Genomic DNA, 17317 nt, shown 5'->3' with positions numbered 1-17317 from the left:
CTCTCTCTCTCTCTCTCTCTCTCTCTCTCTCTCTCTCTCATTCTTTTATCATACAGTTAGTTACGATAATTGTTATCAATTATTTATAATTGTTTTCAGCGCGAGAGAGATAGATTTAAAACAATTAAGTTTTCCTCAAGTAGTGGCGGGAAACAACGTCGGGTATCGCAATAAATACGGTGTAGCAGAAGCTCGGTGATAACGCAATGTGTATGTTGCGTTAGAACCTGGCTCTTATATAAACTGCCGAAGCATCGTGTTCACCGTATCCGAGACGTTTCGCGTGCTTGTACACTTCGTTGGCCGCAGCAGCCAATGGCAATGGCTGCTCCAGCTGATCGCTCATGCCAAGAGACAGTCTCAAATCTTTCTGCATGTGTTGCAACGGTAGTTGAGTAGGGAAACCGCCTTCGATGATCGCTGTGAAATACAACAAACAATCAATTATTTTGATAATAAATATTGAAAAAACTTGATGGAATAAGAGATTTTTGATTTCTCAAAATCATTAAGAATATTGTCATCAAGATGTTAAGTAGCAATATTTCGTGTTATAGTAAGAAGAGCGTACAATGTTGCTATAATTGTGTTAATCTAGGACAAAGTGAACTATCTCTCTCTACCTTTGCCTTTTTCAAGAATCGCCGGACAGGCTAAGGATGTTAATTCCAGAACTTCTAGAACATCCCTTTGCTGAAGACCAGCACGATCTGCGAGCGCCATACCCTCGGCAAGAGCCGCCACAGTCACGCCAGCCATCAATTGAAGCACAAGGTTCATCTTGGAAGCGTTGCCGACTTCGCCAAGATAAAAGCTGTTCTTGCCCATTGCTTCGAAACAAGACTGACACTCATCGAAAAGTGATCGATCACCAGCGGCGAGTATCACCAAAGTGCCTTCCTGCGCCTGTGTTTTGCTTCCTTGCACCTGCGCTTCCAAATAACGACCTCCTTTGCCGTTTATCGCTTCGGCGATATCTTGCGATGTCTCCGCGTCAATGCCAGTCATCTCGACATAGCTTTTGTCGGGAGATATCTCCGTCAAAACGCCGCAGTTACCGAATACCATCTAAAACGACATTTTTGATTTGTGATAAATATAATATTTTTTATTTTTGTATATTTTATAACAAAGAGTTTTGTTTTTTTTCAAATAAATATTCGAATTTCGAATATGCTTACGTCTTTGGCGGCTTGAGGATCAGCAACGCAGGAGAACGTGATATCGGCTGCTAAAACAACATCAGACGGTGTCAAACCTTGGTCCGCTCCTGCCTTGACAAAATCCGCGCACTGCAAAAAAAAATCATAATCACGTAAATATGTATAAAGATATGTGTATATAGCTTTAAGAATTTTTAATAAACAAAGGTGTTATATGGCTATTGAAGCAAACACAGATGTCGATGTGTGAAAGATAAATCAATTTATTGAAACTTAGTGCACAAAACGTTTTCGACCTTGTATTAGGTCTTTCTCAATGCATTTAAAATACTGCATTTTTTTTTTTTTTTTTTTTTTGTAAAGTGTTGGTCGGTTTTTTGTAAAGTGGGTCTGCTTGTGCGACTTAAACATTCTTGATAGCACTGTGCGACGTATTTTACTACAGTATTTTAAATGCATTGAGAAAGACCTAATACAAGGTCGAAAACGTTTTGTGCGCTAAGTTTCAATAAATTGATTCATCTTTCACACATCGACATCTTTGCTTCAATAGCCATAACACCTTTGTTTATTAATAATACGTAAAATTAACTTTATTAATAATGAAAAGGCCAATACGAGCCGTTCCCAGGATGTTGTGCAGGAATAAGCGTGCATGTATACTCGTATATATATATATACACATGTATGAATTCACATGTAAATTATTTTTACATGTGGGTTTTTTGAATTGAAATTTCAATTCTTAAAATCATATAGGATAGCTAGATTTGCATCTCATATATGAGAGATCCCAGATACTCCTCCAACTAATTTGAAAACATCCTGGGAACGGCTCGTATCGGTCTTTTCATTCTTAGTTTCAATTTTCACGAGCCTTCACCCATTCATTCGTTTAACTTTATTAATATTTCATAAATTTTTTTTACTTTTTACGTAAGAACCTCAGAATGTGTAAGAATTAAGAAAAAAGAGATATTTGAAAAATCAAACTATAAACTTTATTAAATTCAAATTGAAAAAAATTAAATAAATTAAATATTAAATTATAAATTATTATTATAAATTAAATATTAAATTCAAATTGAAATTTTGCTTATTAAGTTTTTTGCTTCATGTGTGCAAATTTTTAATACCGCGGCGCCATCTATTAGAAACGGACGCAACTGTAAGAAGAAAATCTTGCCGACAGATGGCGACACCGACGAGAGAGCAGTTTCATTCGTTCCGAAGCTACGAGAACTGTAGCGTCCGGGCACGCCAGCCGCCACATCAGCAAACGACACCATTGCCAGTTGAGAAACATTTTAATACACACATGGTTTCCAACAAATTTTGCGCGCCGAACCTGCAATCTGGCTTTTGTCGTTCGGATGTTTAGCACTTTCCGCGAAATTTCTCGGTAAGATATTCCGAAAGAATGAACGAACGAGAGACGCATTCGGAAAGTTTTTCTCGAAGTTTCGCATACTATGGGCTCTAATAAAAATGGCGGACTACAAGCGTCATTTTTGCTTTTATATGTTGCTCTGCTCCGGCACAAGCGACTGTGAATTTTTCTCACGAGAAGTTATTTGTGAAAAGCAGCGAGTTATCGGAGAATAGGTCGCTTTGTAGATAATTTTCGAGTTTTTTTTTTCTATCGGGGTCGAGATCGACGACAGGTTTGACGACGATACACACGCAACTCGTGTCGCATTATTATCACCGAGACAATTCGTTACATGGTTGTTGTTACAAACCTTGCGTTTTTCTCGAAATCGAATATAGAAAATAGACAAATCATCCCGCGGTTAAAGAGAGTCTACGAGAGAGACTCGATTTTGTAAAAAACCCAAGTGACGTCGTATGTGAACGTAAGTTATTTCCAAATCAAGATTCGACGTCATGCGTACGATAGTTACGTCTCTACGTGTGTGTGTGTGTGTGTGTTAGCTCGGACTAACATAATCAATTTATAAATATAAGTTAAAAATAAATATACATAATGAAACGTCGGAAATATATAAAATACGTAACGTGTCCGATCGATATATATAGACAAAACCTAATTACGAAATATTTCGATGATTTTCTGGACATTTCTAGTCTGATATTTTGCGGTAGAAATTTTTTTGTAAAAAACTTCACATCTGAATTTTCTTATTTAACGAGGAAATCAAATCGCGTCGACGCTAGATATATTTTTTATACATTATACTTTGAGTTCACGTATATTGGTTTTTTGAGAGTGACTCATCTCTGTTGAATGTGTATCTTATCACATGTCACATCGAACATGGTTCAATGTTCGTATCAAATGGACCGTTTATTTTGAAAGTGGCGTAAGTCCATTTTTGAAAAAAAAAAATGAGATATCACGTAATTCATGCTTAATTTAATGTAAATGTTTTATTTATGTATAACTAGTTTACGAAACAAAAGAAAATGGACTTACACCACTTTCAAAAAATAAACGGTCCAAATATAATATTGTAGATTATGTATCGAATTTGCTTCTCTCTTGCGTGCGCTCAACGAAGCTTACGTAATCTTACAACAGAGAGAGAATAAAAGTGTGCTAAACAGACATTATCGTTACGTTAAAAATCGAGTGCTTCTTATGTACACATCGTCACGTGTTTTATCTCTTTTCTATAAATTTCTATCATATTCGGCAATGTTAAGTACAATAGAGATAAAGAAGATTGAGAGAGAGAGAGAGAGAGAATGTAATGTGTAATATATCGAATGGTATCGACAAAAGATGACGTTTGCGAAACCAACGAGTAAGTAGGTCGCATTATTCGCAAACTCTTACGATCCGTAAAACTGTTGCATTATATACTTGACATAAATGATTTGTTTATATTGCGAAATTAATAAAAAATATTTTTGTAAAATTGCCCGTCCGTTCTTATTTTTCGCCTACGCGAGGTTTTCCCGTTCTCTCCTTTCGTCGAAAAAACCACTTTTTTTTGCAAATTAATCGACTGTTGTCACGGTCTACTTGGGGAAATTACATTCACGTTCCCGTCTGTGTGACGCACTTCCGCCTCTTCGCGTCGGCTTAAAAAAATGACGAAGAATTTCGATTGTTTTTCTTGCCAACACACGAGCAATTGTAATAATCAGCATCAATATTACCGATGATCTCGCTCAAGTTAATATCTATTTTCTAAACGTTCGAAAGTCTTCGTAAACAATTTATTTAAATTGTAAATCGTAAAACTTGTAAATTTGTAAAACAAATTTGTAAAGTTGTAAAACAACTAGTTTTTTTATACACATATTTAATGATACGATAGCGCATGACATGTTTACGGTAATCTTTTTTAAACATTGCTTTTATTTTATTCAAAGAGATATACTAATTAGAAAATAGAAGAGAAATAGTACATGTTGAGGGAAATTTTACTTATTCTCTTCTAAAAAGAAGAAAAACAGAGTAATATAAGATGATGTAATATATGTAATATACGTAATATAAATATATGTAATATATGTAATATATGAAATATGCCCGCGAGGGAGGAATATAAGAGGACGTGTGTGTAAGATAAGATAGGGTAAATTAAAACCTAACCAAAGCTGTGATACTTTGTACACACAGAAAAACATACTGTATCCAAGTATATAAGTTTATATATCCGCAAATATATTATAAGATTTTTGTAAGTATTTAATTTACTCAAAATACATTCTAAATCTTAGTAAATTTGTATTTTGAGTAAATTAAATACTTACGAAAATCTTATAATATATTTGCGGATATATAAACTTATTATATACTTGATACAGTATGTATTTTTCTGTGTGTATGTATATACTTCAAAGGGTAGGTTAGAAAAGAGAAGGAGAGAAGAGATTAGACAGAGCAGGAAGGATAATAGAGAGATATCATGCGTACGCAAAAATGAGATATGTAATAGGATAAGAAATATGTAGAAAAAGAAAATGTAAGAAATGTAACCAAGTTCCCTTCTTGGCCGTCAGGCTGAAGGATTAATAAATAATATAATACTTATTCTCTTCTATTTGATATTACTAGTTTTTTTTATAACGAACGATGTAATCACGCAACACACATGTGCGTTAACTTATGTGTGAACCTTTTACGCGTTTATGCTGCAAAGTTATTTTCGCGAGACGTGTGATAAATAATCGTGTCGCGACCTCTGTTGCGACGACGGAACGAGCTCTCTAAATGAGCAGTCACAGAATCGTGCTAAGCGATTAATGTGGTCAAAGAATTGACCTTCCCTTTTCTCTCTTTCCGTGTTACGCGGATAATGTATAAGCAACGAAACGTAATTCGCTTCCTCTTTCGTGTTTCCGTACCACCACCCACAAGTGCGAAGCGTACACGGGTTTGCCAGAAAGAATTTTTAATACGACGATGTCTTCCTAACTGTTTTTCTTTCGAAGACAAACAGCTTTCAAAATGTAACAAATTTGTTTTTTTTTTTTTTTGTGATGCAATCGAACTCGTTGAACATTTCATGAGCAGTCGAATATACAATGCCGCGTATACAAAAACCGAAGTTTCAATACAAATGTTCAATTGCGCAAACTTTTTGCGCCAGAGAAACCAAACGTGTCGTCACGTACACGTGGAACTCGCGATTAAATAAATAAGCAGAATAGAATATTGACAAGTAAGACAGGCTGATCGCGGCCATGTATCGGCAATGTCGTATGTTCGTGTGTGTGTGTGTGTATATATGTGAGTTCCACTCGACGGCCTTGAACCAACTTGTATGGCTTCCATGATGGAAAGAATCCAACGGTTTCCAAGACGAATGCCACATTGCGTGCGATGCGTTACATACGCGGTATTTCGCGTCGTGAGTAACACGACGTTGTGAGACACACGTCGTAGTTCTTTTTCTTTATAAACTGTTTATAGCTCAATAATAATCCTGTCATACCTCGACATTGAGTTTAGCGACGTTCAATATGACGCATTTTCACAACAAATGTAATTTGTTCCTTCCTTTAATCATCGCCGATGTCACGAATTGGAGCGCGGTGATATTGAAAAAACTCTCTTACGGGAGAATAGTTTGACATTATTGTTACGTTATTGAGAGAGAAAGTTTTCTGAAGATAGAAACTTATCTGTAAAAAATTTTTGTCTTTGTTTTCTTTTCGATAAAGTAGTTATCGTCGTTCTTCTTTAAAAACGGATTTTTTTTTTTCAACCGTGTCTTACGCGCTTTGCTTTTGTATAAAAATTCAAACTTTATTATTCAGCAACGTAAAAATATACATATGTCTATATACGTGGGTGGTGGACGCACGTGAGTGGACGTCTGCACATTTAACATTGAGACCGACAATTTAGCATCGGTCGGCTTTAATGATCGACGAGCGGACAATATCAATCGCCGCATTCTCGCGTCGCGCCCATTACGCACTTGCAACATCTTTGCAATTGCAAGCAATGTGTAAACTCTTTGTCAAGCATTGACCGATGAGATTTGCGCTCTGATCAACAACATCGGATTTCTAGTGCGTGGTCAAAGGTCTTCTTTATAAAAAATGCAACAAAAAGGTTCGAATATATTCTGATTATGTATTAATTTTTATCGAGATAAAGCAATATACATGTGATTAAATTTGAAAAAAACATTCCGACATTTAGCGAAGCGCTATTGCAAAGTATGTAAGTGTATTTTGCTGCATCTCGATTTATTGTACGCTTATCGCTCTGTTTAATTTCTGATAAGATATATTCGTATGTATCTTTTGGCACAGAGTGCGCTCGCCAATGAAATTTCAAACCCGAGAGTGTTTTTCATAATTGAGTTTTTATCTTGCAGGAATACTAAAAAAAAAAATATAGTCTTTAATCCGCTGAGAATACACAATTCTTTCTCTTACGGGTCAGGAAACATTTCGAAAATATTTTGCTCACTATCGTATCGCAAGGAAAGATATATCTCTGATAAAAGCGGGAAACACCCACGGAAATATTACAAAACTAACGCAGCACTGTTGAACTATACATATTGTGATTAATATTTAAAAATAATATTTAGTCTTTTTAAATTAATATTTAAAAATAGACTAAAACTATATGTTAAAAAAATTGTTATTAAAAAATTGTAATTAAATACTTGGAGCTTATTTACACACGTTAAAATTAAAAAAATTGTTTTTAATAGATTAAGTTTAACATTGTGGACAAATCTAAATTACAGAAATATATTAATGTTCTTAAAATTGTTTATCTCGTGTACGTATCAATTGATGTAATTTTCATAAGTAAACAAAAGCAGATTAAATTTATTTTTAAACATTAAATTTGACAAAAAAAAGATGGTGTGCGGGACAAATAATTTTTGCGTGACAGCTATTTGCTTCGCGAGCGACTCTATCAAAGTTGCATTCATATCTCTATAAATATTGATTTATTAATAATCAAATTGTGTTTCGTCCGGTGTTTTATAAAACAGCATTTGCTTTGACGGCGAAACAACTGTATAAACACGTACATACAAGTGCGTAATCGCCTGCGGTAATATTATTTAATTAAAAATATTCTAAATTATGTGTGAAAGTAGCAGTTAGCGAGTAATTTTTATGTATTTTCAATACAAGTCTCACCATTTTTGATTATTTTTGATACCACACGGATATCGGAGACGTTAAAGCAGCGCTCTTGTGCGACTGATTTGATATCAGGTTCTGATAAGCAGAATATAGCTAAAATGTACGATGCAAACAAAGTAGGCAACTGCGACATTATGTTAAATACTAAGATAATTAGCAAATCGTTTGCAAGTCTCACAAAAGATCAGAACAAAATTATCTTCATCGTGTAGAACAAGAAAAGCGATAAAGCTACTAGAAGATCAGAGAACAGAGAGAAAAAAAGAGAAATTTATAATATACAAATTATACACACAGTATATTATACTAAATAGTCACGAGATTTATATTAAAATAAACTTATAAAAATTTCAGTAGTTTTCTCCAGGAATGATTTCTAAATTTTTTCAGAAATCATTTTAATTTTTATACGTTGATTGAAGGAGAAATTTTAGTGATGCACGTAACACACATCTACAAGCGTGAACGCAAACGTGAGCGAAACGTGAGTCAGACGCAATTCGGTTTCTCGGAAGACATTAATAAATTACATCGTCGCAATTTATTTTGTTGTTCAATAATTTCGACAATTTTTCCAGCGAGAGATATTATACGAAATAGTGAAAATAGACCTTCCGGCTATGACCAAGATTGAGGTGGCTTAAGTAAATTCAAATTGAATCCCCCCAAACGGAGATCAGTGGAACGTTTCGATCTTTATTTTTTAGATCATCATCAGCCTCACTGGACGGAACACAAAGAAATTACAAAAAATATAAAAATATAAAATTTATACAAATGAACGTTTGCAAGAAAAAAGAAAATGAAGTTTAGCCAAAATTCTGATAATCTTCTTATTTAAATTGATCCATCGCTTTGAGGATAGATAAATATCGTAATCAAAAGATTTAAATAAATATAATCAAATAACGAGGTCGATATTCCTCGTAATAAGAGATATTATAGATAAACTAATAAAACGCGAGATGTATCTCTTTTTTTTTTTTATCGTGATGAATCAGATCACATATGTCGAGACGACATGTAGAACGGCATGTAGAAGTCGATTTTTGAGGAAAGACAACTTTGTCTAAGTCGTTGTTGACAAGAAGGAAGCAATCGATAACAGTAGAATGAAAATATACACACAGTTCAAGAAGCTTTCATGATATGTTTTCACACTTTCGCGGACAAAAATTCTTTCTTATGACATTACTTCATCGCCAACCAATGAAAAGTTAAACAAACAGCTGGCTCTTGAGCGAGCAATCATAAATGTGTCAGTTTGTCATTGAGATTCGATATCGAAATACCTGCTTCTGTATCCTTTTCATTCTCGATTTTTAAGCAAATTAACCCTCCATGGGCCGAATTTTTTTCTTAAATATAACTTAAGCAAGATATTTATTTATTTATTTATTTTGACATTTCAGGTTGACGGTGCTGCCAACCGTCATCAATATTGTTATTGGTTATTTCAGAGGCATTATATAATTAAGACGTATACATCATCTTGTGAAAAAAAAACTAAAACTATTTGGTAAAATGTGGATATATTAGCTTGTGACTTGAAAGTTACATGGGCCCATAGAGGGTTAAAGAGAAACGAGAGAAAGAGAAACGAGAGAAAGAGAAAGAGAGAGCGTGTATGTGTTTAATTGAAAAAATGAGATATTTAAAACAACATATTGTCTATATAGATTATACGTTGTTAATACACGTTAAATATATATAACGTGTAATCTATGTAAACAATATGCATTAGATTATCATATTTTTTCTCTCAGAGAATACATATAAATTCTCTAGACACTTATGTGTTTTACCGTTTTGACGTATCAATAACAAACTTTGCAATTTAAATCAACTTGGAAAAAACTAATATGACACGACGACAAACTACGTCAACATCCGGGTGCAATAGCCGCGGGCGATGTCTACAGCCCTGTTTCTCATAGCGACATATTTATAAAGTACAGTGGGGCGCAGTAATATGATTTCCAGCACCTTCGCACTCGCCGAGAGATCAGATATATTTCAAGAAGTCGAATATATAATTTATTTATCTCAGAAGTAAAATAATTTTTAGCTCGCGTTAAAGTAATTGAACACGTTCTTAAACTGTTTTGCATACATAAAAAAAACTCGATTAATATCGCGAATCGTGTATTGAACGGTATATTTGTGTGGATAACGGATATTTCTAAATAATCAAATTTTGTGTATAATAATTTAATCGAAAAAAAAAAAAAAAAAAATGAGCAAGTCCGTGTAGAAAAGAAACACAGAACAAGAATAGGAATGATTTCTGACCCAACTGCGTGATAAAATGTCAAAAAAGTAAGGGAAAAAGTGACACGTGACTGGTTGAAAAGAAAAATCGACGAGGGGGGGGGTCACGAAGAAAGTACAAGGAGATACAGAAGTCTCCGAAAAGGAGGAGAACAAAGTGCGAACGAGAAAGAGAGAGAGAGGAGTCGAGAGAGCACAGCGAACGCGGACGGCAAAACCAACCGGCACGTTTAAATAAAGAGACGACGGTCGTAGTTGCGACGTTGCCGGAGCGGCCGACTATTGATCCACAACGAATCTCGCTCTCGCCCGATACGATGGCCGGGGTTTGCGACAACGGCAACGTCGCTTGGTTCCCAGCTGATCGAGAGCTCGACTCCGTTCCGAGACTCCGTTGCCGACTTCGCCTCGCTCCGCCGTTCCGGCGCACAGGCTTGGGGCTTGGCCGCCCCCCCCCCCCCCGCCCCCCTTCCCCCCTCCCCGTGCGTCGCCGTCTTTCTTTCTCGCTCCCTCTTCACGCCCCGAGGAGAATCGGTAACGTCTCTCGTTGCACTTACGCAGCTAGAAACGCGATACGCACGGCCTACTCGACGTACTGTGGCGACTTGCTATTGCCCCCGCAGCTCGTAAAAGCAAGCCGGAGAGACTGGGGCCTTCTCTGTTTTCTTTCTCTTCGCTACGCGCGAGCGTTGTTCCGCTTCGATGCGGACAAATGTTCAAAGAGAGAAACCGTCGTCGTCGTCGTCGTCGTCGCATTTTTGACAGGACGATGAACGCGTTTACGTAACACTTAATTTTTTTCGCGAGCGAGAGTTAGCGATTCGCGTCCGAATGTAACGCACAGCTTATCTCTGTACATGTACCTATGTATATAAACGAAAGGATGTGGAACAAGTGGAATACGTTTCGAACGTCGTTTGTTTCGTCTCACACCTGAGAGCTTTTCAAACATAGATATCCAATCGACAAATGTGATTACTGAGTAATAGTTGATCATTTGTCTTGTTGAGAGAGAAACCAACAACGCTCTGTTTTCGGATCATTTCGTCGGGCGAAAACATTTGTGACATACTTTTCACAACTTTGATATGTGTTATTTCTATTCATCTTCGTCTTTCTGCGCGCGCGACTTCATCCCCATCGTGACAAGCGGCACTTGAAAATGGAAAATCTCAAATATAACAACCGCGAATCAAGTCCTAGCGTTTTGAAGTAGTGTAGAAGAAATGTCTCCGTTCTCAACTAGATTACAATCTTCTTCTTCCGCCGGAAAGAAAATTTATCGTAGCATGAGTAATGAGATTTTTATTAAATGTTTTGAAAATCGATTCTCTCTCTCTCTCTCTCTCTCTCTCTCTCTCTCTCTTTCTCTCTCTTTCTTCTTTTTGGTTACATTGAAGTTTTCCGTTCGATGAGTTTCCATTCTTAGACGTAGTTACATAATATGTGTTACGAAATTTACCTCGCACTTATTCTTCGAGAGAGAAAGACAGAGAGAACGTGCTTCGAATCCTCAATCAATACAGTGTTGCCAAAAGAGGCTACGCGACCTCTCTCGCAAGCAAATATTTTTTCATCCATTTGCATCACGTATTTTTTTATTATTTGGAAAAACTTAGCGACAACACCAATTATATAAAAATCAAGAACTATGATATAACTAAATGTGTTAATATATATAATATATATAATATATATATATATAAAATATATATAATACATGATTAATGCATATTTTCAGTCTAATACATTTAAGTTATAATAAATAAATTTATAAAATATATTCAATAAATAATTTATTATAATAATAAATATCTCTAATAAAGATTATAACTTTAATAAATATACTTTTTCATGACTTTAAGTGATTGTTTTATTGCTAGAAAAAAAATTGTTCGAGATAATATTTTTAATTTTACGCATTAAAATGCCAACAAGTACAAATTAGTTTTATGAATAATTCTAAGTAAGATCTTCTACAAAATCAGTTTAAAAATAAAAAAAAGTTTGCATCGTTTTGCAAAATAATCAGTCGTTATTAATCGCTGTAGAGTAAAAGACCCAATTACTGTCACTTGAATAATAAACTCTGGCGTTAGCGAATTGTTTTTACTATTTATTTATCAAAAACATGTGTTTTTCTTCTTATCTGGTTATTATTCAATGTCTTTAATATAAGAAACAAAATAATACCGCTTCTCAAAATCTCTATTTTTATTTATAAATTTAATACTTAAAAAATAACGATGCGAGAGCTATTACTGTCATCCCTAAAATGAAAGAAATGAGACAAGAATGTTGAGTGCTGGATTTTTTGTTATATTAATTGCACTCAAAATTCTATGTTAGATTTTTTTCATGCATAACTTTTTAGGATTTATTTAATATTTTAAATAAAATAGTTTAGGGTGACAGTAATTGGGTTTTTTACCCTATACAACCGTGAGAAAAACCGTGCGCGTTTTGCGCGCACATAGTAAGAGTAGAGTGAGAAAAAAAAACGAAAAACAAACAAACAAAAGTCTACTCTTTTCCTTTCGACCATGACCGATGTCAAATGACGACGTATACGATAAGACCGGACGAGAGGAATCGAGGTTTCGAGTGATCTCCTCGTAACCTAACCTAACCTAACCTACAAAACTTGGCCAATTCGGACCAAAACTTATTATTAGGTAACGAGAGTAAAACGCAATTCTCTGAAGTTGACTTGCACAGCTGCAAATCGTAGTTAATATTATGGCTACCAATCTTTAAATCCTTTTTATATTACATTTCTGCACCGACAAACAGAATGTTCTTATACAGTTCTCAGATTAGAATTTTAATATATGGCAACTTCCTTGTCTTTTCAAAATTTCGAAAGATCTCGACGTATTATTATGTAAAGATAAGTGAATGTAGCTTCAAGAATTTTTAATAAACAAATGTATTCTGGCTATTGAAGCAAAACACTGTAGTTGATGTGTGAATATTTAAATCAGTTTATTGAAACTTAGTAGCATTAACGCTTTCGACCTTGTATCAGGTCCTTCTCAAATGCATTTAAATTATTTTCGGTATGGTCGACGTATTATATTATATTATTATTATCTCAGCATATTGCATATACAAATTTATATTAATTACGTATAAATTATCGATTATATTAATATGCTTTGCAAACAAGTTTTTTTTAACAATTAAATCTTATTGAAGCTCGATAAGTTACTAAACTAAGAAATAATACGGTCATCCGAGCCGATCGCAGGATGTTGTGCGGAAACTGCGTATATATTATATATATATATGCATATATATATATTTGTCGCGTGTAAATTTTTACACGCGAGTTTTTGAATTGAATATCAATTCTTAAAATTCATATAGGATGCTGGATTTGCATCACATATATGAGAGATCCCATCTATCCCCTTAACTAATTTTGAAAATATTGCGAAAAAATTCTAAGTTTTTTTTAATATTGATATAACTCGTCGAAAATTGGAAATTCAAAGAAAAGGCAGGCACGAGTCTTATACAGGATGTAAGTGTAATGTTCTTTGTTGTATTAGGTCTACCCCGGAAAGTTCTGTCCGTTTTTGGAATAAAACAAAATACGAATTTTTCTTAATTTTTCAAAAATGGGATATACAAATTGCCCTCACGCTGGCAAGAAATCATTAATAATAATGGCAATTATACTATTTAATCAAGTTTATTAACGGTAAGAAAAATAATTGTATTTTGTTTTATTCCAAAAACGGACAGAACTTTCCGGTAGACCTAATATATTAATATTTATCAAACGTTTCGATCAAATTTTTTGATCTTCATCAGTGACGTTCTACAAACAATTCAAGAACAGAAGTCGTATCACTTGTAGTTTGTAATGACGTTGACTTGGCACATTTGGCTGGTTACAAGCACAACGGTGACATTAAAGTTTTTTTTAAATAATGTGATATTAAACAAGTTTTTTTAAATAATACAAGTCACATCGCGCTCGGCAAGATGTTGATAGAAGTCTAGGCGAGTCTTATTGCGTCGCTACTTTATTCACGAGGCGTACAAAAGATGAACCGCAGAATTTCACAGTGGCTTCGAAGTTTATTGACAAATGATTTGATTCGCGCAATAAGCAAGGTTTAATAAGTTGACCGTAAACAAGAACGCGACAACATTCGTTCTCATTGATTCGGCCGCGAAATTGCGTTCCTCGCGCGCGCTAATCGCGTCGGGCTTAATTAACAAAATTGCTGTAGTTTCAAAACGAGCTACGCACGTATGTACGTGTATATTACTCTACACATAAACGGATCATTTGCAAATACGCTTTGCGCGTTGCGAAATTTCTTAATATTGTCGCAAAAAACCGAGAAATAGCGTCATCTTAACTGTACAAACGTGCATCTTCGCAAAGACTCCGTTGCGTTTCATCACATAGCAGAAATTTAAGGTATTACCCTCACGTCCCTGCGGACGCGGAGGAGCGGAGATAGTTCTATCTCACTCCAATTGAGGAAATGGCAACGTCGCTCTTTCTCATACTAATCATAAAATCGCTCGTTTTCGGTGTTATTTTAATTATTACTGAAAAACTGTACAGGCGTCTGATTTTTCACACATATTTTCTTTATAGTTTCAAGAAGCTGTGGTAATATTTTTAGCCAAATCTGAAAATTCGAACTCTAGATATTTAAGGTAAATGCACGTGATTTCCTCATTCTCCCTATCACTTCCATGTTAAATCGTGCGCAATTCGTTTTCGATTTTCTCAAAAAACTGTACGGTAAAAAAATCTGAAAAAATTCAGGGGTTCATAGATCAAAGTTTTTAAACATTGTGTAAAAGTTTAAAGTTTAAAACTGAAAATTAGAAAACAATCGAGGGTAATACCTTAAAAGGCAGATTTGTTTACTACAAATCTGAATAAATACATTGAAAGAAGTTTTAAATATATTTTGGCAAAAATATTTAAATATGTGAATTTTACATATAATTTTACATATACAAAGACTCGGTTCCAAAATCGATCTAATTGATTCGATTTTTGCAAATCATCTCGAGACGCTGAGATTCTCCGAAAAGCCGATTGCGAGCTACTTCAAGGCTAAGCTTAGACGCTTCCGATTCAACTCTAAATCGTTCGTGTGCCGCCGGTGAAAAAGAACAAAGTTAGGTCACGAATCGATATTGCAGTTTAGATGGAAGACCTAAGGAACAACCCTCTTCCGTCTCGTCGTGTATATTGTTCCCCGTCACACAATGTAATAGTTCTTTGTATTCGGGCGAGACCCGAACAGAATTGCGATAAACGTTACAAAGAAAACCGCGCGTGATACTACTTCTGTATTACAATTTACAAATTTTTTAAATAATATATATAATACATACAAACAATAAACAATATAAAAAAAAAAAAAAAAACAAAGCGCACAAGTGCAAAATTCGTGTCTTCAAAAAGCAGCAAGATGTTAAAGAGAAAGCAAAACCGCGCATTTTTTATTTATATCAACCGTCCGCGAGTACTTCCGACAAGTCGTTGATCTGACGCATGTTTCAACGTCCATATAGTATTCAATAACGCAAATTAGCACGATAAAACTTCGCACTTTGTACCGCGATTAGAACAAATATTTACTTCTTTATTTCTACATTTTTTTATTTACATGCATAAACAAAACATATCGAGACACTAATTAATGTATTCAAGTTGCACATTGTTTATATTTCTAACAACGTCAGATTCGTAAAAAAAAAATATATTTGCAAAAAAAGGGAATTTTATTTTTAATACTTAGTATTAATTAGCATTATTTGTAATTAACGTATTTTTATATATACATAATATTTTTACAATTTTCTTTTTTCTCAGTTTTAATTGTTAATTTTCTTTTTTGTTGAAAAAAATATGTGTATGTTATTTCTATATAAAATTTATCTTCATATTTATGTAAGATTTTTGATAGTTAATATATATATCAATATTGTTTTTATAATACTAATTTGCCGAATTGAATAGGTGGAAAATCAAATTTTCTCTAACTGTTTTGCTGTTATGTGAAGCGCATGACTGACTTATTGAGGAAACAATAGCGCATTAGAAAGGCGCACATGATAACTAGACATCGCGGCACCGTGGCAAAATAGATATGATCAAACGCGGCAAGCGTGGGAGCGTTCTCTATCCGACACTCTCGTGAAATTCTTTTGCTGCACGATCGGTTCCACTATATATAGTGAGAAATTTAAGGCCTCATTCAGTCGCAAGCTTCGAAGTCACCTCTCGTTTATTGACACAACGGCAGTTGGAGAACTTTTCTTTATTTTTTTCGCGCTTATCTCTGTATTGTAGAACGTGACGGTGATAACAACTCGTGTTGTCTGCACTTCGATAAACAAATTGATTCGCACAAATGTGTTCAAGCGGAAAATGTGTGCAGCTTCCATATGTACTACTTATATAATCCTACGAAAAATGAGAAATCTTTCTTAAATTCCACATATTCTTTCAGATGTTTTTCATTATATTAGTTTCTTCTAAGGTTTTTATTTATGTTTTATGATTCTTTGTTCCGATATAGCACCCAAGAGGCATCTATTTTTTTTTTGCGAAGAAAATGTCTTATTTCCAGTTTCCAAAAATCTGGTTCTAAATAAAGTTCTTAATGGTCTATTTGTGTGATTCACAAGTTTCTATTTGTAGAAAATTTATTCACGCGATCCTACAACAAGTGATCCGATTTGATTTCGAAAATTTCAGATTTTCTAAATTCTTGCAATTAAAATAGTAAGTACCCGGTAAAAAATTTTTCATATATACTTATACACAACTTATAATAATTATCAACAGGAATCAAATAAGGCCGATACGAGCCGTTCGCAGGATGTTTGTGCGGAAACTATGCGTGTACATATATATACATATATATATACATGTAACAAATTCTACTTGTAAATTTTTACAAGTATTTTTTGAATTGTTACATGTATATATATATATATATATGTATATATATGTACACGCATAGTTTCCGCACAAACATCCTGCGAATGGCTCGTATCGGCCTTATTTGATTCCTGTTGACAATTTCACGAGCGTTAAGTCTTTATAATAATTATATCTAATTATGCAAATTTATATGCCGAATATGTCCATACAATTTTATACACGGAGAATTTCTCTTTTTTTTTAAGAGAATGGCTTCAGAGATATTCCATATCAAATTACACAATAACTATTAGTATCATGTTAAATACAAAAAAAGTATATAAAACTATATTTTTACTATATTTTTAAAAAA

The 17317-nt window shown here is 34.3% G+C and overlaps 1 protein-coding gene across 1 annotated transcript in view; it reads right to left on the bottom strand.

Moving 5' to 3' along the window:
* Positions 1-6: 6 nt before the first annotated feature.
* The window catches only part of LOC109860023 (putative oxidoreductase GLYR1 homolog), a 32159-nt gene continuing 14848 nt past the window's right edge, over positions 7-17317 (bottom strand). The window contains exons 8-10 of the mRNA XM_020438857.1: positions 1182-1292; positions 624-1068; positions 7-420 (exon numbers count right to left, since the gene is read on the bottom strand). Coding sequence (XP_020294446.1) covers positions 221-420; positions 624-1068; positions 1182-1292 — 756 coding nt within the window. The 3' untranslated portion in view covers positions 7-220. The remainder of the gene's footprint in view (positions 421-623; positions 1069-1181; positions 1293-17317) is intronic.

The sequence above is a fragment of the Pseudomyrmex gracilis genome, unplaced genomic scaffold (assembly GCF_002006095.1).
Source record: "Pseudomyrmex gracilis isolate BER0280 unplaced genomic scaffold, ASM200609v1 scaffold_314, whole genome shotgun sequence".
Lineage (NCBI taxonomy): Eukaryota > Metazoa > Arthropoda > Insecta > Hymenoptera > Formicidae > Pseudomyrmex > Pseudomyrmex gracilis.
Note: the sequence above shows the minus strand (reverse complement) of the source record. Positions and strands in the feature narration are given on the sequence as shown.